At 37.0% G+C, this 25680-nt stretch overlaps 5 protein-coding genes across 7 annotated transcripts; 3 read left to right on the forward strand and 2 right to left on the reverse strand.

Moving 5' to 3' along the window:
• The first annotated feature begins 173 nt into the window (after positions 1 to 173).
• On the forward strand, positions 174 to 2442 carry LOC116291822 (rhomboid-related protein 4). The gene is made up of 3 exons (XM_031699037.2): positions 174 to 1037; positions 1140 to 1202; positions 1348 to 2442. The coding sequence occupies exons 1-3, from the start codon at positions 362 to 364 to the stop codon at positions 1872 to 1874; spliced, it is 1266 nt and encodes a 421-aa protein (XP_031554897.2). The 5' UTR covers positions 174 to 361; the 3' UTR covers positions 1875 to 2442.
• A 1588-nt stretch (positions 2443 to 4030) lies between these two features.
• On the forward strand, positions 4031 to 6090 carry LOC116291802 (potassium voltage-gated channel subfamily A member 2). The gene has a single exon (XM_031699013.2). It carries the CDS (start codon positions 4380 to 4382, stop codon positions 5709 to 5711), a length of 1332 nt encoding a protein of 443 aa, XP_031554873.1. The 5' UTR covers positions 4031 to 4379; the 3' UTR covers positions 5712 to 6090.
• A 2825-nt stretch (positions 6091 to 8915) lies between these two features.
• LOC116291801 (arylsulfatase B) lies at positions 8916 to 25497 on the forward strand. 3 transcript variants are annotated; one of them, XM_089026230.1, is made up of 10 exons: positions 8916 to 9207; positions 9658 to 9744; positions 10782 to 10993; positions 11181 to 11392; positions 11864 to 12084; positions 12561 to 12823; positions 24460 to 24571; positions 24689 to 24756; positions 25091 to 25174; positions 25432 to 25484. In XM_089026230.1, the coding sequence occupies exons 1-9, from the start codon at positions 8949 to 8951 to the stop codon at positions 25100 to 25102; spliced, it is 1446 nt and encodes a 481-aa protein (XP_088882356.1). In that variant the 5' UTR covers positions 8916 to 8948; the 3' UTR covers positions 25103 to 25174; positions 25432 to 25484. The 3 variants fall into 3 exon arrangements, with proteins under 3 accessions (XP_088882356.1, XP_088882354.1, XP_088882355.1); XM_089026228.1 differs by having other exon boundaries at positions 24689 to 25174; positions 25432 to 25497; XM_089026229.1 differs by lacking the exons at positions 24689 to 24756; positions 25091 to 25174; positions 25432 to 25484 and adding an exon at positions 13412 to 13682.
• LOC116291803 (alpha-1,3-mannosyl-glycoprotein 4-beta-N-acetylglucosaminyltransferase C-like) lies at positions 14267 to 16820 on the reverse strand. The gene is made up of 3 exons (XM_031699014.2): positions 16693 to 16820; positions 15881 to 16051; positions 14267 to 15732 (listed from the first exon to the last, which is right to left on the reverse strand). Exons 1-3 carry the CDS (start codon positions 16766 to 16768, stop codon positions 14663 to 14665), a joined length of 1317 nt encoding a protein of 438 aa, XP_031554874.1. The 5' UTR covers positions 16769 to 16820; the 3' UTR covers positions 14267 to 14662.
• On the reverse strand, positions 17701 to 23704 carry LOC116291798 (EF-hand domain-containing family member C2). The gene is made up of 15 exons (XM_031699010.2): positions 23613 to 23704; positions 23430 to 23517; positions 22491 to 22662; positions 22106 to 22409; positions 21753 to 22004; positions 21525 to 21629; positions 21279 to 21417; positions 20585 to 20750; positions 20263 to 20479; positions 19666 to 19901; positions 19438 to 19516; positions 18961 to 19076; positions 18588 to 18754; positions 18391 to 18440; positions 17701 to 17993 (listed from the first exon to the last, which is right to left on the reverse strand). The coding sequence occupies exons 1-15, from the start codon at positions 23652 to 23654 to the stop codon at positions 17916 to 17918; spliced, it is 2211 nt and encodes a 736-aa protein (XP_031554870.2). The 5' UTR covers positions 23655 to 23704; the 3' UTR covers positions 17701 to 17915.
• Positions 25498 to 25680: the final 183 nt, after the last annotated feature.

Raw genomic sequence — 25680 nt, forward strand, 5'->3', positions numbered from 1 at the left:
ATAATTTTTACTCGTTTTATTAACTTCTGGTTTTTCTTTCTACAAAATGAATTATATTTGTTTTAAATATTTTTGTAAATTAAAAGTTTTTTTAGTAGATACGTTATTTGGTTCCAGTGATACTAAGATCACGGTCATAACGAGGAACGCCTGGTTAAAACGGGCTTCAAAGATGATGAGTCATTAAAAACCCTGGCAATGATTGTGAAAGTTTGCATCATTTTGGTGGCTTAGAAAAGGCCACGTATGCTTAAAGATATATATAAATAAACTTCAAGTGATAGCTCAAGAGTTTATTATCACTAACTGAAGGTAGGCTGAATACTCATTCGATCTAGGCGAAATCAAGTTTTGACAAGTCATGGATCAAAGACGCCATAATCGAGGAGGCATCGGATTACTTCTTCTTTTCACTCAATTGTACAACTTTGGATTCAATCGTATCCCTCCAGTAACTCTTGCATTTATCGCTGGAAATGTAGGGATCTATTTACGCCTTTTACCTAACATTCCTGGTCTGGGAGAAGCTTGTGTAAGTGCCCATCATGTGTGGTTCAACGGCGACTGGAAGCGGCTTATTTATGCATCGTTTTTTCACCTTGATGATTGGCATTTGTACTACAATATGGCGTCGTTTCTATGGAAGGGGAAAAGCCTGGAATCAAGCATGGGAAGTCAAATGTTTTTTTTCGTGTTGTCGGTATTTAGTGTCTTGACAAGTGCTGTTTTAGTTGGATTAGACGTTGCTCTTGCCAACGTACTTAACGACCCGTCTTACTTGTACACTTGCGCAGCGGGTTTTTCTGGTGTTATTTTTGCTCTCAATGTACTGACGACTTACGAGATTCCACATGAGACATCTATGGTTATGGGGATATTCCCCATTCCTATGAGATATGCATGCTGGGCAGAGCTTATCCTCATACAACTGCTCGTCCCTAATGCGTCATTCACTGGTCATTTAGCTGGGATAATTGTTGGTCTGTTGTATGTGAAGGGCCCTTTGAAGTCAGTCATGAATGGCATAGCAAGAATAGGTGAGAAAAATTTAAAAGAAAATTCAATTATTTTTTGTGCTAATAAACCTTAAATCGACTATATTCTCCAATGACTCTTTGGTTGTTGTTTTCTTTGAATAGCATTTGATGGAAGACGTTTTGGAGGATTTCGCCAATCTTACACATACCATGCAGCTCCAACAGGTAAAATTTCCGTCATCCCCTACCTTTCAGTTGGATTTTTACTTTGTCATTCTCCCCCCACCCCCACCATATACACACTCATACCTACCACCACTTCACACAGAAATTTTGATTCATCTTGACTGAGATATCATTCATTGCTTAGGAACAAGATATGTAGCTCCACAACCTAGAAGACCCCCTAATGACTCAGATGATGAGGAACTCCAAGCTGCCATCAGGGCCAGCCTTCGAGAAACTCACCATTCCCCTCCTCCCCAGAATCAAAGGTCTCGTATTCCTCGTCATGACTTACCTTATCCGACTCATAACGGAGAAAATGACCCAGTTTTCCAAGCTGCCCTCGCAGAAAGCCTCAGACAAAGGCAAGGTACTACCCAACAGAGTAATCACATCCCAGAAGCTATGCCCTATCCTCCTGGAGGGACAATGTCTCAATCTCCCGGTACAGTAGACGGCTCTTCTTTACTCCCGTCCTATGAAGAGGCCACAAACGAAAGGCTTTATCCAAGCCTACCAAATGATGGTTCACAAAATGCAAGACCAGCGACACCAAGTGCCCCACCACCACCACCTTATGATACACCGGTAACACCTCCTTATCCACAGCACGACACGATACCAACCCCTGATATCATTCGTCAAAGACGACTGAGAAGATTTGAACGATAAAGTTTTAAAATAATCGACAGAAAAATAGCAATTATTCACATGTACATTTTTTTTGAATAAAAAGTAGTAGTCATTGGATTAGTTCCAGCGTTTGAAGTGCGCGCGCGACAGGTTTTTCCCGCCAAAAGTAATCACTACCATGTGAAACACTATTGTCAGCCCGCTTTTTCGTTTAATCCCAATTATTTTTTTTAAAAAAAAGGAAAAGCATTTTTGTCATACTTGTTGAAATTCGATGTTAGAAAAAAGGCTTAACACTTTTCATTTTGGTCTCCAAGATAGAGATCTTGTTCAACTTCGTTGGACATATAAAAAATTAACAGCCAAATGATAAGAATGAGGGAATAATAAACAATAATAGGCCAGTTAGACATAGGAATACGGAATGTACACAGGATTTCTAGGCTTTACGCCACTGAACTTACAGTCAAATTGACACATTTTGAATCATTTCCACAAATGTAATACAAATGTGCCTTAGTCAAACGCTGGGCGAAATAGCAGAGATAATTGCTTAAATATGTAGGAACGAAAGTAATGACTTGTAATAAACGTTATCGCGCTCCAAGTTTAATTCTTTTTTTGCTCCCGTAGTGAAATGATGAATCTGTAAATGTCGGAGGAACACAATGAACCAAATGCTATATCGAGTTAGATTGAGAATTTGAATTGAGCGTCTTTTAAAATCCTATTGGCTTCGGCGAATATCCTTTTGCAAATAAAGTAATTTATATATCCTGTCATGACTGACATGATTAAGGATTCGATCTTCTCAAACAATCTTACCGCCGTCTTTTGTCTTATCTTGTGTATCTCTTCATTTCAAAAAAAAAATTATTCTAAAACAAAAATCGTAATCTTGAAGGTTTTGAAAATCCTTAATTACATAGCGTTATAGAGTTCATTTATGATCTTACAAACGTGCATCGTTTTTTTGTACAGCAAAACTAATAAAGAACCAATTTCCATGAAAATGCAGTCTGAAAAGTCGATAGGGATGGGGTATAAAACTGATAAAATAGAGAAATGAATTGCTCAGAGATATTACTAATGAATAACCAAAGCGTTATGAATGATAGAGGTATAATAATTGAGAGCAAGGGGCTTTGAATTGAGCACTGAATCAGTACTACTTTGGGGCAGTTCCCAATTTCTACATCAATAAAAGTTTGCAATTGAGCAAAGCTATTCGATTTCCGTTGACAAAAAAATGTAATGCTAAGTCATAAAATATTAAAGCAATTAAAAAAAGAACTGTACGTGAATAACAAATAAGTTTCCATTGTGATTAAGAAGAACCAATAGATTAAAGGGATCAGGAATTTTAAGACGTACTTATGAGGGAAATCTCGTGTAGTAAATTTTATAATTAAGAGAAAAATTCTCAGTCATTTCCAAGAGCTATTTTCAAAAGCTTTAAATAAAAAAGGTATACGTAACTGATAGATTTGCAAAAAAGTTTAATTCATGCGTGAACGATGCGGCAGGATTTAATCAATAAATTATCACCACAGAAAAGAGACAGAACTAATGACAATTTTGAACTGAGGCAGATTTTTTAATCTGCTTATACACTCGATGTAGCATACACTTAACATATAAATTGTGAAGCTTTTATTCAAATTTCCTGTCACATTTAAGAAGGTCTCTTAATCGAATAAACTCGCAGAACCTGGGCGCCTTTGAACATTTTTAAAAGCTATCGGCTTTCAACAAATAGGATTTTATATTTCTATAGCATAGTTTGCGGCAGGTACATTAAGATGACCCCGTTGCGAGACACGTAGAGTTCAGCATGAAAGAACTGATATCTAAAAAGGGTCTAGAGTCCAGTATGAATGGCCACATAGACTCATTTAAATAGCTACAAAAATATATCAAACTTGAAATAAGGTTATCCAATGAAACTCGGGAAACGTTCAGTGCAAATCTAGGAGTAAAGGAGATTACTGAGTTGATGAAAATAAAGGTAGTCCTTAATGCCGGTTTTATCATTTGTAAGACAACTCGTAATGAATTATTTATTGACGGAAATGTTATTAACTCTGTTATGCAGAAGACAATATTACTTTACAAATCCAACGAGACGGAATGGAATGTAAATTAAATTTAAAATTGAAATAACCAAATTTCAATCCCATTCTGTCCTAGCCAGTCAAACTCATGGATTTTTTGTTTTGGGTGATTGTCATATATATATACCGTACTTTACTATAGCCATAAAATTTTAATGAATGAGTATTGAAAGAAACGAAAAGCTGGTGGACTATTTAGACCGGGGTTAGAAACTACAACCAGACTAGCACAAGCCAACTGACTTCAAAGTGTTCTTTTTAACCCGTTGTTTTGGTTTTGAAGGGTCTCGAAGCCAAAAATGAGAAATTTAGCGACTTAAGTTAAGCAAGAAAATGAAGAAAATGACAACGAGAATCACTGAAATATTTTTGCAGCTAATTGTCATATCGGACGAGAAGATGGATTAAGGACAGTACAGTGTTACAGTGCATGGTTGTTATTTTGTACTGGCGGCCTAAATGTGAATTATTTCATTCGGGTTCAAGTAAAATGAGTGACAAAGAACGTGGGACAGAGATGCTACCAGTTCTTTTTGACGATCGTATCGTGATCAACGTGAGCGGAATGATTTTCGAAACGCGTGAGGAAACTTTAGCACGGTTTCCAAACTCACTCCTCGGTAGCCTTGGAAAAAGAAACACTTACTATATACCGGAGAGCAATGAATACTTCTTTAACCGAAATCGTATGGCTTTTGAAGCTATTTTATATTTTTATCAATCCCATGGACGACTAAGAAGGCCTTCTGAAGTACCGATGAGGATTTTTAAGCAAGAAATAGAGTTCTTTGAGCTCGGAGAGGACATTTTACACGATATGTTGATAAACGAGGGTTATATCGAGGAATCAAAGCCATCATTACCAACCAATTCACTACAGCGAAAACTGTGGGAGCTTTTTGAGCATCCAGATTCATCGCTGATTGCTACGATTCTCGTTCTTTTTTCTATTTTTATGATAGTTGCTGCGGTTTTAACGTCGATCATTGAATCGTCCGTAAAAAAGGGCTACTTAATGCAGACGTCTGAAGCCGAGAATCCTAACGATGCCTCGATGGGCGATAGAACCATTCGCATGACAATGGATCCTTGGTTTCTACTCGAAGTTATCTTCAACAGTTGGTTTACGCTCGAGTTTTTAATTCGCTTGTTTGCTTCGCCGGATAAATGCCAGTTTCTTACAGGATTGTTGAACATCGTAGATCTTGTGGCAGTTCTCCCATTCTACATTTCAATTGCTCTCGATAGCTCTAAGAGTAACTCTGTCACCGTCCTTCGAGTCTTAAGAATTATCCGTGTTTTTCGAATGTTTAAACTATCTCGATACTCCCGGAGTCTTCAAGTCATTGGATACTGCGTACGAGAGAGTATTCGAGAGCTTGGTCTACTAGTTCTCTGTCTATTCTTAAGCGTCGTCGTTACTTCAAGCCTCTTGTACTACGCTGAAGTTGGCCATAAAGGAACTAGCTTTACAAGCGTGCCAGAGACCTTCTGGTTTTCAATTCAGACTATTACTACTATAGGGTATGGAGATATGGTTCCTAAGACTGCCCTTGGTAAACTTCTCTCGGCAATTTGTGCCCTTTTTGGAGCGATTACTCTTGCGCTACCCGTTCTCACGTTTGTTTCAAATTTCAATAAACTTTACTATAAAAATATGAAAGATAATTTCTCTATTGAGGAGTCGTCTGAGGCCAGGAAGCCTTCGGGGACAGATATTGATTCTCAAACTTCGGTTATTGAAATCTCAGGCAAATCATGAAAGTACGAAATTCCGATTCTTCATTGAGAGAAGGATCGACTCTGGAGCCAGATAAACACCGTTGGAAAGAAAGAGTTAAGGAGGTGAAGATAATTATCAAACCACTGATAATAAAAAAATCTATATGATAATTGTGGATTGGCTTTAAAGCAAGAACACTCGCTCGCGAAGCTTAGAAAAATAAAGGAAATTCTTCAATTTCCTGGTCTCAGAAACAGCGAAAATCGTCGTAAGACTACGATATTATCATTATGCGTTTCAACCGCTCAGCGATTTTTTTCGTAAAAAGGCTATCGTTATATTTATTTTTTATGCAGACAGAAAAAGGGCCTGTTAACTGTTAAATTAGATAAATTTCATGGTTGAAAATTAAGTTAAAAAGCGAATAAATATCAATTAAATGGATTTATAAGCACTTGTTCAGTTTTTTCATTGTATATTTTTTGTGTTTCCTTTTTTTTTTAAAAAACTCCTGTAGTATAAAATCTGATGAGATTTTGGAGATTTTTTGTTTTATAGAAGCCTATTGTTTTTGTAGTCAAGCAAGTCGTCACCTTCCACGTTTTCAAGGCCGATATTTAGAAATGTCTGGAATCCCCTATTTTGCATTGAGAAATCATCTGTCAACACTGCGGTCGATTTGGCTGTCAATTTTTTATGCCACTCTAATAAATTCATTTTTCGATTTTGAATAGTAGTCATTTGGCGTTGATTATCGGCAGGTCATATTATTGTGTAGTTTGAGATTACCCTTTTTGAATACAATGGAAGAACCTGCATTTCTAAAAAAAATAACGCATTCGTTTGCATTTGATTTCCTTTTCTGATGAAAGTCATGCAAAACAACTCGCCAAAATGGGGAGTCTTGGCCTCCATTTCATATCTTTCGAATTTTTGATTATATGACTTCCATTGCTACCTTAATCATGCCGCTCAGACATTTCCTTTTAATTTAAAATTCCAAAGTAAACTTTTTGAATGGTTGTGCACAAAACTTGAGACAATGTGAATTTTTTATCGCAGTAGGAAATGTTAATTGTTTTGACCAAGTACAACCATCTTGAGTCTTTTATGGAAAATTTTGATTTGGCGTATTTTTGGGATGACTTTTTTGTCTGACTCAATATGCAAAACGATATGAAATTCGGTTTCCATAGAAACCTTGCGGATCTTTTACGAATACAGTGTGCAATGCGAACGAATTTTTTATTATTTAAGAAATGAGATAAAAAGAGTAGAATATGAAAATATATTAATTAGATGCCTAACACTAACGGAAAAAATACACTTTCAACAAAGATAAATATAAATACCAGAAAAGCTCTTTGTCAAGAATCTCTGATTGCACACAGCGAGGCTGAAGATGAATATCAAAATGAATAGTTAGCAATCAATTGAAAATAAAATTGAATCAATAGGTATTTGTAATCGGAGGAAGTTGTTTATATTAGGAAAAACTACATCATAGTTTTGTGGTCGGGAAGCTTGGATTATGTTAGGTAAGCTTAAAAGCTGCACAACATTAAAAAATATATTGAAACACTTTCCTTTAGAATAGTATTTACGAGATTATATGGAATGAAGGAAAAAATCGAAAAAATGTTGAATGTGCTGACGATTACAGCTGTCTGCTATCGAATTATAAATTGGCTAATTACATTAGAAAGCCACAGCCTCTTGGATTAGGGTTCGTGGGAGGTTGTGTTGATGAGTATTCGATTGTATACCACTTGAAGCACTTTTCCTAGTTTATAAACAACATGACTTTAAGGGAATTCTGGGCGGGAGAGAAGTCGAAGTAAAAATTTAAGATAAGGAATAAAAACAAAAAAACAAAAAACAAAAAAATGAATGAGAAGAAAGGAAAGTAGTACTGAAAGCAAGACGAAGGGAGAGAGAGAGAAGAAAATGGAGAGAACGGGGAACGAAACGAAAGAGAAGAAAAGAAAAAAACAAAGCGGGAAGAGTAACTGTATGGAATGGTAAAAGAAAATGGAAAAAAGAATGTCAAATCCGAGTATAATTAACTATAGTTTTCGTCATCGCATCTTTCTTAAGTCTTTCCTCAAAACCAAAATATAATAAAGGGAATTATTCATAACTTCATATACGCATTTCATTAAGACTATAAGCATTGAAAAAGTCGTTGTGGGTTGTTAAGTGTTAACTAAAGCCAAGAGCTTCTAATGACAAGGGCGTCAATCAGATGAAACTATAATTAGCATAAAGCATAAGACTGATAATCTAAATGCGTTAACATTCAATATATCTCGATAATTATATCTTTGAAATTCGGGAAAATTCTTGTTGTCATATTGGGCCATTAAACGATACACTTAAAATTATTAAAAACAAAAAAATTAATTTATCAAAACGAAAAAGTTAAAAGAAAGAACATTTTTTTTCTTTCTAATTTTTTGATAATTAACAGCTAGACTTAAAAAAGACTTACAAACTGTGATATTTAATAATTACGAAATATCAATATTAAAATCTATATATTTATTTGTTAACTCGGTGGCATTAATAATATTTTTGGCAAGTCGTGCAAGGGTACCTGGGATACTCCAGGGTGCGAGGGTACCTGGGATACATCGGGGTGCAAGGGTACTTGGGATACAAAGAGTGCAAGAATACCCTGTTACACATCAGGGCGCAATGATACTTGGGATACTCAATGGTGCAAGGGTGCTTGGGATACAAGACGCAGGGTTACCTGGGATACACCAGGCGCAATAAACCACGGAAAGTGGGATACAAAAGAACCTGTCTTGTCTCTTTCAATTGGGTTCTTATAAGCTATTTTCTTAAAGTAACTAGCTTATAAGAGCTTAATGTGAAGATTCAGGAAATGAACGGTATAAAGAAGACGACCCCGGCGAGATCTTGGCCGACTCCTAGACGTGCAAGAATTCCTTGGATATACCTGGTCCTTTCGACATGACAGGACCCAAAATGCACTTGATTCATGTCCCGCGCCTTGTGGAAGATCTCTCCTGTTTCTTTCAATTAAATTCTTACAAGCTATTTACATAAAGTAACTAGTTTAATTATGAGAACTTAGTGTGATGTAATTAAGGAAATTAAAAGAAGAAAAGAACAGAAAGAACAGAAAAGTTGACTACTTACTTTCTTTCCCGGACTGTATCATGTGACCACGTGAAGGAAAAAGCATTACCGGTCAGCGGAAATTGATAATGATTATAAAGAACGACATCACGATAATAGAACACTGCAATGTTCCAGTTATTCTCTACATTCCTATTCTTCGTACTCTTCGTTGCACCCAGCGAAAGTGCTTCCAAGCCTCACATTCTGTTCATTCTTGCCGATGATTTTGGTTGGAGTGATGTCGGCTTTCACGGATCCAAGATTCAGACTCCTAACATTGACAAGTTGGCATCTGAAGGAGTAATTCTTAACAATTACTATGTTCAGCCGATCTGTACCCCTACTAGAGGATCACTGTTGTCTGGACTCTATCCTATTCACTTGGGTATGTAGACAGGAGGTCTAACATGCAGCTGTCAGCCAGAAAGAATTGTATTTTAAAGATGCTTGATAATCAGCTGATGAACATGATGATTTGTGCATCAAACAAGAATGATGTCAAGCGAATAGAGTGCATTCAGTCAAACTGTTGAATAGTTAGATAAATGTATCTAACTTAGATAACTATTTAGTTGACGTCACCTAAAATAGTAAAAGCGCACCAAATAACGGTCATGCTAATCCGGGGGGTTGTTTTACCAGAGAATGAGTGAATAGACATTCATTTGTATCATCGTTTCTCCCCCTGATCTCTGTAGCTGTTTACTCGTAGTTTCAAATTTAGTTGACGTCACCTAAAATAGTAACTAACTTATCTAATTTAGGTGACGTACACTATTCAACAGTTTGACTGAATGCACTCTACACATATATATTAACATACATTTATATTCAGGGTTGCAACACGGCATAGTTCATAATGGCTGTCCTTATGGCTTACCTTTGAACCTAACGCTTTTACCTCAAAAACTTCAGCAATCAGGTATGATATTGGTGAAGGCTTTGTTGCATGTTGCTTAATTATAAGGCTGTGGTCATAATGTATGGCAGAGGGGGGTGGGGGAGGGCAGGTGAAATTTAGGGGGGATTGGGAACATTTTTACAAGTAAAATGGAAAGGGGGGGTTTGAAAATTTTTTTCAGAGAATTTGGGGGGGGGGGGGGGGGGATGCAAAATTTTTAGAAGAAGCTACGGGATATTACCTGGGGGGATAGTTATTTTTTGGGGGGACTTCAAGGGGGGGTCTTAAGAATTTTTTTGTCATTTAAAGATTTCACCTGCCCCCCTCCCCCCTCTGCCATACATTATGAATGCAGCCTAACAAGCCTGAAATGCACTGTGGGGGATAAGAATGTAGATATGCAGTTCCTGACACTATTTACATATGAATATAATAGATTTCAAGCTTAGTAAGAAACATGCAAGATGCAAAAAAACCTTTACCAACCTTTTTTGAAATAGCTGTATAAAGAAGCAGGTAGTCCTAGAAATTTACAATACTGTATTCTGCTCCCAACAGTCCACTTCCAAGATATGCTTTGCTTTTCACACACAAAGGTTTTAGTACAAGGCTATGTGTGAAATATAATTTATTATTTTCTTCTTTCACAAATCACTGAGCATTATGCACAAAGCCTCGCATTGAAACCTTTGTGCGTGAGAAGCGAAGCATATTTCGGAAATGGGCTATTAATCATGCCTTTTAAATATTATTAGTAAAAATACACAGGTGATTATTGAAAATCTCGCGAGCTGATTGGTCGAGAAACTCAAACTATCACAAGATAATCACCTCCAGTGATAATCCAAAATGGCGGCCAGCCGCTTTGTTGCAGTTACCGGGAAAAAATGTCTTTTATCTTCTTTTTTTTCTTTTTTTTTTGAAAGAATCACCTGTGTATTCATACTAAAACAATTATTTGCCTCAGCGTCAGTAAATATCGGAGAATATTTACCTCGCATCTCGGATAATTGTTAATTAATGTGTATCCATATCATTATAATGGATTGGATTTGCAGGATATAGCACACATATGCTTGGAAAGTGGCATCTAGGGTTCTATAATTGGGAAAGTACCCCAACATATCGAGGTTTTGATACTTTCTATGGTTTCTACAGTGGAGCAGAGAACCATTATACTCATATACAAGGCCACTACTTGGATTTGCGTGACAATAAAAATATTGTGGATGATATGAATGGAACATATTCTGTACATCTTTTTACTAAGGTATGCTTCAATGCCAGTGACAAATCGATGAAAGTATGATAATAAATAATAACAAATTGTATTTAGAAGTGGGTTGAAAAATTTCTTCTGGATCTCAAAAGGAGTTTTTTTTGGAGAGGGAAGATTACATTTTTATTCTTATTTTTTAAAGCTTTTTTTATTTCTCTTTATATATTAATGACCTTAGCAAGCAGAAAAAATTGTCCATTTACATGAGCCGTCACAGCCGATGTTCATGTACCTAGCATTTCAGAATGTACATAGTCCTGTACAAGCACCACAGGCATATATAGACAGGTATAGCTTTATAGATGATCCATTACGCCGTACATATGCTGGGATGGTTACTATTATGGATGAAGCTATTGGAAATCTTACAAATGCTTTCAAAAATGCAGGGTAAGTCTAAATATAATTTGTCTGCCGGTTTCACCATTCTTTCTTTTATTTCATTTCTCTTGAAGCTGAAGCAAATCGTAAAAGCTATTAAACCTATTCACAGAATGTAATTATTAGACTTAACAAACTCATTAATAATTTATGAGGAAAACACAATAGAAATCACGACCATGAAGAGAATTGATACAGAATCATGTTCATTTGCATAAACTTTAACTTGGATTTTCTTGGGCAGATTCACTTTTATCTTGAAAGTTTTAGTGAAACAAAGGAACTAACCTAGACAGTTGTTAAGCAATACACAATATTTGTGTCCGTGTTGTATATGATATATAAACTCTCGGCTATGCCTCGAGTATATATATCATATACAACACAACCACTCATACTGTATATATTACTTAACAACATCCTTTTGTCTCAAATATATTTGGTGACTTTATCATTTGGATTGTTTTTGCTTTTTCATAGACTATGGGACAACACCCTTCTTGTGTTCAGCACAGATAATGGTGGGGTACCTAAAAACGGTGGCTACGATTATCCTCTGCGAGGGAGGAAGGATACATTATGGGAGGGAGGGATAAGAGGGGTGTCTTTTGTACATGGGTCACCCTTGGCGAGACATGGAGTCAAGTGTAATGGACTGATGCATGTATCTGATTGGTATCCTACTCTTGTAAACCTTGCTGGTAAGACTGGCTTTAACTACCTGATTATAACAATAATCTCAAAGTAGGGGATAGGTTTAACAAGGGATATTCTTTTAAATTTTTTGGATAGGGTAGGGTTTTAACATTACTCAATGCCCAAGGGTAGGTTTATAAGAGTCATAAGGAATTGGGATTTCATTTTTGAGGGAGGAAGAGGTATTCTGGTCTTCCAAGATGGTGACCACATTAAATAATTTGATTCCAAGATGTATTAATCACTGTTGAAGGAAGCATGGGTGGTAAATAAACAAAGCCTTTTGCCCAGAATTGTCTTGCTCTCATGATAACCTACAATACTTTTGACAGCTGCTCACATTTTAGAAGCAATCTCTTCTCTAACCAAAGGGGTTGGTGGTAATATCAAAATCCAAAGTGCAAAGTGCACTATATAAATGATGAGAATGACATGGAGAGATAAAGTGGGTGTTAAATACATTACATAATGTGATTGACAGGTGGTAGTTATGACAAGGAGACACTCGATGGGTATGACGTCTGGGATTCTATTTCCCTCGGCAAGCCATCACCAAGAACAGAACTACTACACAACATCGACCCTCTGCAGGAGAGTGACAAAGATGATGTAGGGTTTGGTTATCAAGGCATTGGGTTACGGGTTGGTGATATGAAGCTGTTGATGGGCGTACCTAATATATCATACTTTATACCACCTGAAGATAGACCAATAGACTACATGGAGACTACACAAGAAAATAAGGTAACCTTAACCTATAATATACACACAAAGATGTGAAATCATTTTCCCGGGGGGGGGGGGGGGACTCTCTTGAAAAGTGGGTAGGGAGCTCGAAGGACAGTTTTGAAAATGACCCTAAAAGGTACGCATAAATTAACTGAGATTCTGATTTCAGACCCTAAAAGGTACGACCACATTTAAAATGACAACGTTTCCAACCATTATATTCTTGTATGACGTTTGATATTTTTCAAAACGAACAAATCTGACCCTAAAAGGTACGGAGTCAGCCCGGAGTCAATCGGAGACCCTAAAAGGTATGCAAGGTCTCATTTTCAACCCTAAAAGGTCCGTCGAGCCCCCTACCCACTTTTCAAGAGAGTCCCCCCCGGATCATTTTACTGCTTCGATATTGAATATCTTGCATTTCAAAGCTGTGTCATGTAGTAGAAGGATTGCGCACGTACATCTCTAATGTGTCGTATGACTGAGTAACCCAATCGCCACACATTGAATACAGGTGCATCTCTGGTTGTGTACCACTATCGACCACAGAGTCCTGGCTGTCATTCTAACTATGCGATAATACTCTTGCTTATATTTCTCGAGGTCTCTATTGATTATGTGGCAGTGGCGCTCTACAACGTCACTGCAGACCCGTACGAGAAAAATGACTTGAAGGATAAATACCCAGACATCGTTAAACAACTACAGGACCGTGTGGAATTCTACAAGAAAACTGCTGTACCTCCGGCTAACAAACCAAACGATCCACAGGCCAAGGAAACTGCTAAAAAGAATGGTGCCTGGTCTCCTTGGTTGTAGTCAGCAGCCTGCGTGGCAGGCGTTCGTGGCTGGCACGCAGGCTATGGCTGTAGTGGTTGGTTATTTCATATATTTTTTGGTTATTTCATATATTTTTTGGTTTTTTCATATATTTTTTGGTTTTTTCATATATTTTTTGGTTATTTCATATATTTTTTTTAGTTACTTCATATTTTTTTAAAAATAAATCAAATAATATTGTTTGAAAGTTGCAACCAGCTCGTAGTTTGTCTCGATATTCATCTGTACCAAAATAGACTGCAAGCAAACCACATTTACAACAAATAGTAAAAGGCATTTCAACATAAGTTGCATGGAGCATTGCAGTGTGTAACCTACAGCGCAATTCGAAAAAATATTGCGAGACAAGTTGCAGCAATTGTTTGCGTCTCCGTTGCAGCGTGTAAACACTCATGCAACTTGTGTCGCAACGCTATTGCAACGACAAGTTGCAAAGAAAATTGCTCCTTTAAACTTCCCTGTTATAGCTATTGCTCCTTCATCCTAAATAACCACCCCTCCCTCCCCCTCCCCCTCCCCCTCCCCCTCCCCCTCCCCCCCCCCCCAAAGAACCCGAAGTAATGATAATTGCGTAGGTCAGCATTCCTGTATTTAAAATTTAGTGACCAACGTATACCTGTCATCTATTATGAATCGTACATGATTTAAAATCATTTAATTTGTTTTGAAATTCTTAATTTAAAAGATGTGAATAATGGTCAAAATACACCAATATACCATGGGATATAGCCCTTGCAAAATGTCATCTATTACGAATCGCACATGATTGAAAATCGTTGAATTTAGCTACCATTCAGTTAACATAATGTAAAAGATGTGAAAGAAAAAGTCAAAATACACCAATACCATATGCAAAATGGCCTTAAAACTGACTACAAATCGACGACTCGCATACTGTATGCAGGAGATACTACTTGTGGCCATTGTCCACATACATGGCCCACATGAACAAGACTTACCTATATCAAAGCCTAATTGCTTAACGCCTATAACCTTGCTTATATTAATAGTTTATCATGATGCAGTCCACACAGAAACATCCCGAATTATGACCCAGTTTTCTAGCTTTTTGGTGAACTTGATTCTCAAACATTTGACAGGGAACGTAAGAACGTCTTGAAGGTTCCTCAAATCCTGTACGGGGTCTCCAAACTTGGCCAACACCTGGCACTTGTCCAGGTCACAGGAAAAAGATTGCTGCTGCTCTTTTTCAGGGCATGCCAACAGAACTGCCATGCTAGGTATATCTCTCAATAACTCTGAACCCGTCGATACTAAAATACGAGATAACTTGATGGAATCTTTAAAAGTGATTTGAACATAGTCGTGTTGTTTGGGAGCCATAGACCAAAAGAAGCCAGGCTTTTCACTGTACAAGTTGTCAACTGTGTGTTGCTGGTCAACGGTAATGAGCGATGTCTCCACTTTTGCATCTGGTCTCTTGCTTTCTTCTTTGTGTAGAGAAAACAGTTGTGTATTGGAGTTGATAGTTTGCTTTCTCGACTGCCTCGCGAACTGATAGTCGAAGATAATACTGGGTGCACTTTTCAGGCCAAACATGGCGTAAAACTCTGAAAACCGTTGCAAAACACTAGATGGATATACGTTGAAGTCTGAGAATGACAACGCGAAGTAGCGGGAATTGTTGTTTCTTTGAACCATGACCTTGATATCTGGTACAAACCTGGCATTAGCGATGGTTTGATCAGAAACATGTAAGACATGATCTGAGATCTGGTGCGAGTAGAAAAGCAGGAATCCCATGATCTTGTTGAATGCTATGAGATTGCTCCTGAAGTCCTGGGAGTACTGTCTGAAGTAAACATCGCCAAGAGCTGGTCGTCTCGACAACACGCGGATATACTCCGCTGTAGGTGATACTACGTGAATTAAACCAGATTCCATTTGTTGACTGAAGTATTGATTGAGAAGCTGCTGGACTTGAGGAATGTAATGCTGGCTCACTGAGATTACTATGATGACGTCATTGGCATCTTGAGTCACGTGTTTTACGAGTGAAGACAGCGTTGGACGAATTTTCTGTACGTTATAATCCCAGATCGCCACGCCCACCGTCAGGAATACTGTAACAGAAAATATAGTCAGCATACGAGTTGTTTTGCGCATGTGCAAGGGTCAATTATGGTTTAATGGGTGTTGCATGGTGTGATGGGTGATGCTTGGTGTGCCTAGGCTCTTTTGTAAAGGTGCAAAGGATCAGTCGCTCTGTACCTTTTCTTGATATTGGTTTTCCAATAACTAAACCTTTATTGAAGTCAACGCCATTCAGAAGCGAAGAGCACTTATCTGGCAGGAATGAAGGATCGCACTCTAAAGGGTCACTTGAGTCTCTGATTTGCTGGACTGTCTGGGATGTGCAGGTGCTGACTTCCAAACCTTGTTCTGATAATAATATCGATAATCATCATCATCATCATCAACATAAACACCGTCCTCCACCATCATCATCATCGATAATAATCATCAACATAAACACCATCCTCCACCATCATCATCATCGATAATAATCATCACCACAAACACCATCCACCACCATCACCATCATTATTACCATCTTATCATCTTCACCATCAACGGCAGAGTAATAATAATGATGATGATGATAATGATGATGATGCCGGCGAAGCCGTCTTCTTCGCCTATACATTGAACACCAATTCACCAATTACAATATGACTGTTATTTTCAATGAGTACAAATAAAATCCGTACAAATAAAGTCGTCGTAGTAAACACGACACAAGGATGTTTTGATCACGAACTTATTCGACTGCAAAAACTACCAACAATTTGATTGGGTGTAACCATATTTATAACATTCATAGCCGTAAGTTAAACTTCACTTATATTAACACGGGTCTAAAATCCACCATATAAATCCCTTAATTTAGACTGCTTCTTTTTGGATCCTCGTAATTTTTCAATCGTGACACGTTTCTTAAGTTAAGCCAAAAATGGAATTTCATTTTATTCACTTTAAAACCACCGCTAAGGTATTCATATTAGAAAACAAATCTAACTTACTTGAGAGCAAGACCCATATGTTCGCTACTATTAACACGAATATTAGAACCTGTAGCAAACCATCTAAGTTGATCATCGTGTTTCTTCAACAAGTCCTCTGTTCAGTTGTGTCGTCCTAGTCGGCTGGCTACGAGCACATGCTCTCATGCTTGTTAAGTTGATACGGTTTCCATGGACATAAAATCTGGACTTCTGTTTAAGACTGGTGTATTTTGAATTAATAGGTTTTTAAGAGATAGAAGTTTTTAAGTGTAAACAATGAAGTGCTTTTTAAGGACTACTGAACACGTTCCAAATCATTGGCGCTGACAAATACTAAAAATAAGTTTAAAGACAACAAGGAAACGATCACAACAACGAGAAAATGTGTGTAAGATGATGAATTAGTAACTCCAAATTAAAGATGATTCTTCTCGGCCAATCGTAACGGTTGTGGTGGTACCGAATGTTTCTGAAGTATTGACGGTTTTAATAGCTTTTCGTTCTTTTTAACATTATTTCGATAAAATGCTAATCTTTCTCGTATCTGAAGGATGGCATGACATTGAAATGGCTTCTTCCCGTCCTTTTTAATGGCATTTCTTCAACTACATTGCTATTCTACATTGCAATTTATGTTCGAAAAAGAAGCATGACATTGAAATGGCTTCCTGTTCTTATTTTGGTAATATTTCTTCAATTGCATTACTATTTTTTCTCGTGTCGGAAAAAGTGGTATGACTTTTATTCATCCCTTCGATAAGATTTTAATCTTTCGCGTTTGTCGGAGCAGTAAGACATTGAAATGGCTTTTATATCGTTATGTTTCATTCAGTAATGATTGCTTTAATTATAGTGATTTTAAAAAAATGTAATGTACGAGAGAAAAATTTTTCCTTGTCTAGGGAAGTTGTTGCGATCGAAGCAGGATAATAATACAAAAAGAAGATTTGAAGAAAGTTAACATTGATTATACTAGAGCACCATAAGGTAAAGCGTCCGTAAAAGAGATGAAGAAAGAACATTGACGAAGCAAGCCGTGGTAGTGTTTATTTTCATTTACCATTATTCATCATAAGTATGAAAAATGAAAGCAAATTCTATTTCTATTTACAATCTTACTGTACGTATCAAGAAATCATCAAAATATAGTTAATACAGTAGAATCATTTATCTCATAAAGTCAATACAAGTTCAAATACATTAGCCATCCAAGACATATCAGTAAACTGATCATTCATTTTCTATTCAGAATGTAAAAGTTGTTGTAGCAGATTCTTGTAGTTAATGACCTTGACGCGGTCTTTGGGTCCAATCTTTTCCTGAAAAAGGAAAAAAAGAAAAGATCATTGTATTTACTCCAGAAGTTGTCATTTATTTTGGTTTTTTGACAGACACCCCAGGAAATGAACCGAACCCCGCAGGACGTCTGCAACGGAGGCTAAGGATGATAGCAGAAAATGTTTTAAATATTATTTTACTGCATGACATGACACGATATGATAACTCAATAGAAATTCAACGACATTCAAGTTTTATCTATATCCTAAAACAAGCTCTGGGTTAATCATTGCTATAAGATGGAATTGGAACTTTTAGCTTGTTAGGTTTTGCGGAGGCAGGAAAACAGGAGAAAAAAACCCCAAAAAACAATGGAAAATATATACTAAATATGGATAAAAAAGCTATATAAATCCTTGAACCAGTTGCTTGACTTACCGAAGGTTTTGCCTCGGGAGCTTGTATGGGAACAATCTTTTGTAAACTCACTGCAATGAAAAAATCATAAAAATCGTATTAGTATTTTTACACGAGTGAATATAACCAAGACTCGAAATATTCCCCGATATTCACTCTGCCTTCGGCGATAGCATTGAACAAATTGATTCAAATCGTTGTTCAAATGACTAGTTTACCTGGAGAATCTCGCCAGTTGATAAGCTTAAGGAAATGATCGTATTTGACCAAGCCTTGGTCGTTTCTTTCAGTCTGTGAGAGTATAACATCCAATAATTCCTGCTTGGCGGGAACTTTAAATCGCAGGCATAAGTTATGAAGGGACTTGGCTTCCAAGGTGCCAGTTCTGCGAAGTAAAATAATAATAATAAGGTTTTGAGTGAGTATTGAAAAAGAAGATTGAAAAATAAGGGAAAACTCATGTTTGAATACTTTTTTGTTTTATTTCACAGCTACGTGAAACTTCTCTATTTCTGTCAACAATTTTTTGCTTCAAGAACTGAAAATTTAAATACATTTATCCAAATAGCAGTATACCAGTTAGGTCAATACCTGTTGATATCTTCATACTGACAAGCTTCCTTCATTGCCGTGAAGTCTTCAAAGTTAGCTTTTCTTAATTGTTCTTGAACGGAAGCGATGATCATCGTCAGATTACCAATATCAGCCTGTGAAGATGGAAAAAAAAGTTCAGCCCTCTTGCTCTCAAGATCCGTTTGTTGGAACACCACCAAGAAACAGATGATTTCCCGTAGAACCACCAATGTATAAAAACAAGTGAGATAACTAAATTACTAATAAATTATTAAAATTATTATTATTTATTTTAGGAGGACCGACGTAAATAACTTATTTTCCCCGTTAACTTTTTATCTAGTTTCGAATTTCATTATTATTATTTTTGTTTTTTTTCGGCAATCAATTATTCCATGATACTGGACTGTGATCATAGATTGAAAATAAAGCACTCTGAAACAGCCAATCAGAACGCACGATTCTTGCGATACCGGACAGGGAAAAAAATCTCACCTTCTCTTCAGCATAGTATCTACATAATGTTAGCATCTCATGTTCTGACAGACCAGCTCCAAATCTTTTTAGCACAGACCTTAATAAGAAAAGACAATTTTGTTATCTTTAGCTTAAATCAGGGTGCAAAACACTAAACAAAAATATTCGTGGTCACGGCGTCGTGCGGCGTAAATTCGTAACCTAAGCAGCACATGTAATATATTTTTATCTTGATGGTGAACTTACCAGAAAGCAGGGAAAGAAATTTGTCCTGAATTATCAACATCATTTTGACTGAAGACAGATTTGAGTTCTTCATAGTGTTCATCAGCGACTGATTGAAGTTTTGGTAGGATATGCTCCATGTTGGCTTTGGAGAACTCATATTTGTGCTTCTCCATGTATTCCACGGCATACTCATCTGCATCAATGAGAATGAACTCGTGGTTGAAGAACTGCACGTTGGCACCTATATACAGGTTCTACAAAGAAGTTGAAGTATCTCTGTTATTTACATGAAAATGTAGACTGGTATATTGTAATTTTTAGCTTACTTTATAAATTATTATGTGGTGGTGAGATGTTTAAGGAATGAAGGAAAGTTTATGTCACCTTTTCTTCTATAATCAATCTATCAATCAATCATTTATTCAACCATTTATTCATCCATCCATTCATCCATCTCAATCATTATATTTACTCAGCTACTTATTCATCCCCTACCCACCCACCCACCCATCTCATTCATCCATCCCAAACTATCCATCCCTATCATCTATCCAACCCTTCAAACAGTCACTATCCTCTTTTATCAATCATCTGTTCTTCAAGCATTAGACATACCTGTGCTACATAGTAACTGTCTTGATCAGGTTTCTTAATGCGTCCTCTCTCCAGGAATTTCCCTCCAAGAATACCAGAGTTTCTCTGTGGTGGCTCAAATACCAATATGGTATCATCCGACAGGAAGTATGAGATGATAAACCTTCTGTCCATGTCTATGGGTCGACTTGTGTTCATACGGGCCATGAATCTTAGCACATTACTCTCTAGACCATGCCTGTATCAACAATAAATAATTTTTAAATCAAGCCTTCTTCACATACAGCAGAAAGACTATGGCGGAGGTGGGTTTCCTGTGTTGAGAAAAAACTAAAGGTCTTACCTGTCTTTTTCCATAAATTTGATAAAATCTCGTTTGGGTGGTTTAGGGATAAGACTAAGGCATGAACAGAGCGAATCCTCTTCTGAGCCAAAACCATTGTAAGGTGGAATCTCACGAGGTGGGAATACGTGAGGTGGTGCCTTGTACTTGATGGAATCAAATGAATCTAGTGGGAAAAAAATATATAAGGCTTTACTTTATCTGATAATTATAGATAATCCAAAAATCACCATGTCAGCCAAAAGAAGGGACTGAAAGTTGTACCAAGGTACCAAGTGTCTAGTCATTCTAGCGCTTTCGCACTAATTTGGGACACTTTTAACTCTAACTCGCACTACCACTACATTCAATATCCTATGCACACAACGCTCAACTCACATGTCGATTTTTACGGAGGGAGGAAACCGGAGAACCCGGAGAAAACCCTCGTAGCATAGGAGAGAACAACACATCAAACAAACTCAATTCACATGTGGTGACGGCAGGGCTCGAACCAGTGACCCGAACCGTTGGACTCACAGCGGTGAAAGACGATGCGTTAGCCGCAAACGCCACCCATGCTACCCACAATATTCTTCTACAATTGAGGTTGGTAACGTGTCAGAGTGGGGGTGGTTCTCAGGGGGGGAGGTTGAGCAGGAATATTTTCTAGAACTAATTACACAATAGAATGTTTGTTGAATTAAATTTTTACCTAGTCCATATTTGGTTCTGTAAAATTCTTTGGTGAAGTCATCACAATCACAAACCAGGAACTTCCTCCCCCACACATTGATGACAGACCCCAGGGTGATGTCTTGATCAAGATAATGATCTATATGGACAGCACCAGTCTATAGAAAAACAACAATACAATAACGATTATCACATATACATGGAGGACATACTTATTAACCATAATATTGTGAAGACCTATTTGTTAGGAGAGAGATGTGTTTACCTTTAAGCTATCGAGAATCCAGCGCCCACCATGTCCCATTGGTCCAAACACATTTAACACAGTGCGACCAGTTATTTCACCAGGCTGATGTAATGGCACTGGTTCCTTTGAGAGAGACAAAGATGGGAATATTAGAAATTCTGACTTAGTATTAAACTGCTGAAGTCCAAACATAATCTTAAATTGTTATCAATTTTAGCATAATTGGAATAATCCAATAGGACATACTTTGGGTAACTTTTGACGGCGTAAAAATACTGGCGCAGCATCCCGACCAGCATTAGGATTGATGACTTCTCGGATCTCTACAGTGTCATCGGCAAGGAAATAGTGTAATATCATTTCACGAGCATCACCAAACATGCTGTCACTATCATCCCACAGGCAATAAAACCGCAACACTCGACGATCATATTGCAAGAACTGCTTGAGTGTGTCCTCTTTCTCATAAGGCCTCAGAGGTTGCATGCTTCCTACAATCTAGAAATTAGAAAAGCCTTGGTCAGTAACCAAACAGTATAAAGCACATTCATCGACTCAAGCTTGGATCTCATAGGAAGTGAGAATTAGGATATTTTTACCTGTTTACGGTGGTCTGAGTAGGGATCACTAGGGGTGGTAGATGATGGTGTGACTCTAACACCAAGCTTTCTGAGGAAGTTGTGAGTAAACTCATCACAACCTGTGATCTTAAAAATCCTGGAGTAAAAATTCATTTTTTTTCCAACATTGAAGTGTTCAACAGTGTAAAACTCCTCATCACCAGGAGGAGGAAGTGGAATACGATGACGGCGAATCAGAGTACCTTGAGGAATACCACTGTTTTCGACTTTTGGTTCAATTACTTGGATACTGTCATCTTCGAGATAGAAATAGATTTTACACCTACAAAGGAAAGAATATAAGGAATGCAATTGAGAAATTAGTCAGAAAGGAAAAAATAATTCTGTGGCCTTCTCTACTTACCTTCGTATTCTGTATTGTTCTTCGCGCTTCTCATGTACAGCTTCTTGGAAATAGGCATCAAAGCACAAGACTTGTCTGTCAAAGGCAACCCAGGATGGTGCTTCTGGACCGACACCTTTTGGGAAGTGACTGTGTCTTGGATTCAACTTTTGGCCTGGCAGAACATCTCCTCCTTTTTATCAAAAAAACAATTGCAAAGTTGATGGAAATTTTAGCTTTAAAATTTGCTTTGCTGTAATTTTGTTGATCATTTGTTGTGACAAGGGATTGGACAGAATATCCTTTTGATATCGCATTACAAATTTGTTTGAAGGTCTCTGATTGGTTAGCATATTTGTTTATTTATCAGGAACTTCAGCTTCAACTTCTCCTCCCTCCCCTCCCAAATAAAAAAATAAAATCAATGATTCTTTAGATTCAGAACCCATTTTCCTTTTACATTTCTTAAATAAAATAAGTATAGAAATAAAATAAAAAATTCAGAATATTTAGAATATTTCAGCAATTATTTTCCGTGAAAAAATCATATAATCTTATCGATTTATTCTATCACGATGGTCGTTTTGCACCAGTCTATAGTTACAGTAAATATACAGAGAGGTCCAGAAAGAAAAATCAATAATGATTTTAATTATTAAGATGGCGCAGTATTCTATCTGAAGGCTGACAGCGGGAAACAACATTATCCCAGCGTTATCCCTAACATATATTGAGTAAAAAGGAAATTATTTCATAGATAATATTGGTCATTTAGCTAATTTTTTCTTGGGTAGAAACAGAAGAAGAGAAGTAAGCAGTGAAAGTGTTCCTGGGAAGTATCCAAAATTGAGTTCTTTTTCTCAATGAATTTGAACGCTTTTAACCAAAACTCGGCAATGAATCCCAAAAACTTTGATAGAAAAGAGACAAAACTGTTCTTAAAAGCCACATTTTACTCACCAATACCACATTTACTCTCTCCAACATACTGAGAAACATCATTACGATAGTCAAACTGGTGTGTCTTGTGAAACTTTGTCTTCCCAATCTACACCAAGAAAAATACATTAATTTTTCAACGAAAGAGCTAAAAAGACTCGCTAATAAAAGCCTTGAAGGATAGTTTTAGGTATATTCTGTTACCTTTCGGTCAAAAACCTGTCCGGGAAGGAAAGGAAGAGCCATAATTGTTGTGGTAGTCGAAGTAGATATGTTTGTGAGTCTTGCTTGGTGATGTGAATAGTAAAGACAGCTTGTTACCAAGGGCTGTGTTTCCCCTAGCAACCACACCACAACGAGGCCAGCAATATAATTAAAATACACAACAGATATACTATACGATATAAGAGGTTATGGAACTCCAACATGGTTTTATTCCATAACATTAATCTTAAAGCAAGAGTGCAAGTCTTATGGCGAGGAGACATTTATGATGGAACTGTTAGATATACTGGAGTTTTAGTGGCGCGAGAAGGTGAATGGGTAGGGGTCGACTTAGATCGCGCAGGTACTGTATGCCTTTAACACTTTTTTTTTCTTAATGCCAATTGAACTCATTATGATAAATCATAGTATATCATACTATTTCATGTTCCTTGTTAATGGAATTCAGTATTTTCCTTTAAAACATTAAATCCAAGAAGAGGGATAGCAGAATTTTGATAGCTGAAATGCCTTCGCTTTGCGTGTTCTGTTTGATGGACTCCCAATCTTTTCATTAACTCATATATTTCTTTAATGTCAATTTATCGTCTCCTAAAGACATGTTCATTACTGGGGATTCTACAGTTTGATACATCGTTAAATCAAAATAGTAAAAAAATGAAAACAACCTTAGCGACTATGCTTATTATTCGATGACCATACAATAATATACTATTAAAACAATTAAGATTGTATTGATTAAATTCAAACATGTTCTAAACACACACGCACCGCGTGGAATATTGTCCAAGGTCATTAATTTAAAGGCTTGCTGTTTTTCTTACAGTTTGCGATGGCAATAATGGCTTGTTTCGAGGAGTACAGTATTTCACTTGTCGTCCAGGGCACGGAATCTTCACGCGTGCAAAAAATATACGCTTCAAGCAGAACAAAAGAACGTAAGCTCACCAAAGATATATTCATTAGAAATCCATTGCAAATGGAATAATTGTCGGATAAAAAAAAACCCGAATGAGTTAATTTCTTATCCTAATGTTCTTTCGTTTTGTCCACAGGTTGTTCAATAGCTACAAAACTATTTCTCCTGTTTCAAGCGTGGATACCACTCTCTTTGAGAGCCGAGGTTTTAGTTTTCCTATATTTCACCCTGTTTTTAATCTTCTACTTTTAATATCGATAATAGAATATAAACCAATGTTGGTTTGGTATCAGTTTAATAAAGATATTCTAAAAATATTAAAAACGTCCTGACGTAGTTAATGTAAAGAAAGTTAAATTTACGTTACCATAGCAACCGAAGTTCAGTTCAGACTGTCAGTATATTGAGCAGTCCCCATCCACTTTATCCATTTCACGCGTTATTCTCTTGAGTATTAATCATTTGTCTACTATATATCACCCCAGCATGAATTTTGATACACACATATTTTGTGCCTAATCAGAGAATTATTTTGAAGTTGGATTTCTAGATTCACCCAGTGAAAAGGAACAAGACGCTCCTGTTGTGACTTCAACATACTTAGAACAACTCTTCAACAGAGGTATGCACAAAATATATATAGTCTATTCTGCCAACCTGGAAGATGTAAAACCTTAATATCTTACTCCACTACTTCCCTATATTCTTTTTTCATATTTTTCTCTCTTTTCATTATGCACTAGTCAATTGAAACCTCCACACCTTCTCCCCAGGGTCAGGACAGGGAATTAATGTGGTGAGACTGGGGTATTTCAAATAGGTATTTTACAGAATAAATGCAGGTATAAGGGGAATTTAATGCAATGGTATTATTCTTAGATTCTGCTAAGAAAGATCTTTGGTGCAGTCAGAAAGGGTTCCATAAAAGTCATCTCGTCGGTAATCACATCAGACCAGCAACAGCCATTGGTGGTGATCTACACAGGAGCTTTAAACCCCAGTATAAGACCCCCTTCATCAGCACACCATCTATCACAGCTACCCATGTACCCAGATCTAGTCTGAAGAGAATGATTGAACAAGATTACTTTGGCACTACTATTCCAAGATATACCAGTCTTTCATAAT

This window comes from Actinia tenebrosa, unplaced genomic scaffold (assembly GCF_029948245.1).
Source record: "Actinia tenebrosa isolate PJP-AT-01 unplaced genomic scaffold, QUT_ActTen_1.0 PGA_scaffold0__85_contigs__length_37466705, whole genome shotgun sequence".
Lineage (NCBI taxonomy): Eukaryota > Metazoa > Cnidaria > Anthozoa > Actiniaria > Actiniidae > Actinia > Actinia tenebrosa.

What these genes read in the sequence shown, in the direction of transcription:
- LOC116291822 (XM_031699037.2), top strand. Translation starts at nt 362, where the DNA reads ATGGATCAAAGACGCCATAATCGAGGAGGCATCGGATTACTTCTTCTT. An exon ending in GAATGGCATAGCAAGAATAG is followed by an intron (nt 1,038 to 1,139) that starts GTGAGAAAAATT and finishes TTCTTTGAATAG; the next exon opens with CATTTGATGGAAGACGTTTT. An exon ending in ATACCATGCAGCTCCAACAG is followed by an intron (nt 1,203 to 1,347) that starts GTAAAATTTCCG and finishes TTCATTGCTTAG; the next exon opens with GAACAAGATATGTAGCTCCA.
- LOC116291802 (XM_031699013.2), top strand. Translation starts at nt 4,380, where the DNA reads ATGGTTGTTATTTTGTACTGGCGGCCTAAATGTGAATTATTTCATTCG.
- LOC116291801 (XM_089026228.1), top strand. Translation starts at nt 8,949, where the DNA reads ATGTTCCAGTTATTCTCTACATTCCTATTCTTCGTACTCTTCGTTGCA. An exon ending in CTGTACATCTTTTTACTAAG is followed by an intron (nt 10,994 to 11,180) that starts GTATGCTTCAAT and finishes TAATGACCTTAG; the next exon opens with CAAGCAGAAAAAATTGTCCA. An exon ending in AATGCTTTCAAAAATGCAGG is followed by an intron (nt 11,393 to 11,863) that starts GTAAGTCTAAAT and finishes GCTTTTTCATAG; the next exon opens with ACTATGGGACAACACCCTTC.
- LOC116291803 (XM_031699014.2), bottom strand. Translation starts at nt 16,768, where the DNA reads ATGATCAACTTAGATGGTTTGCTACAGGTTCTAATATTCGTGTTAATA. An exon ending in CATATGGGTCTTGCTCTCAA is followed by an intron (nt 16,052 to 16,692) that starts GTAAGTTAGATT and finishes TATTATTATCAG; the next exon opens with AACAAGGTTTGGAAGTCAGC. An exon ending in AAAACCAATATCAAGAAAAG is followed by an intron (nt 15,733 to 15,880) that starts GTACAGAGCGAC and finishes TTTCTGTTACAG; the next exon opens with TATTCCTGACGGTGGGCGTG.
- LOC116291798 (XM_031699010.2), bottom strand. Translation starts at nt 23,654, where the DNA reads ATGGCTCTTCCTTTCCTTCCCGGACAGGTTTTTGACCGAAAG. An exon ending in ATTTCTTTCCCTGCTTTCTG is followed by an intron (nt 19,517 to 19,665) that starts GTAAGTTCACCA and finishes TTTCTTATTAAG; the next exon opens with GTCTGTGCTAAAAAGATTTG. An exon ending in GATACTATGCTGAAGAGAAG is followed by an intron (nt 19,077 to 19,437) that starts GTGAGATTTTTT and finishes CCATCTTCACAG; the next exon opens with GCTGATATTGGTAATCTGAC.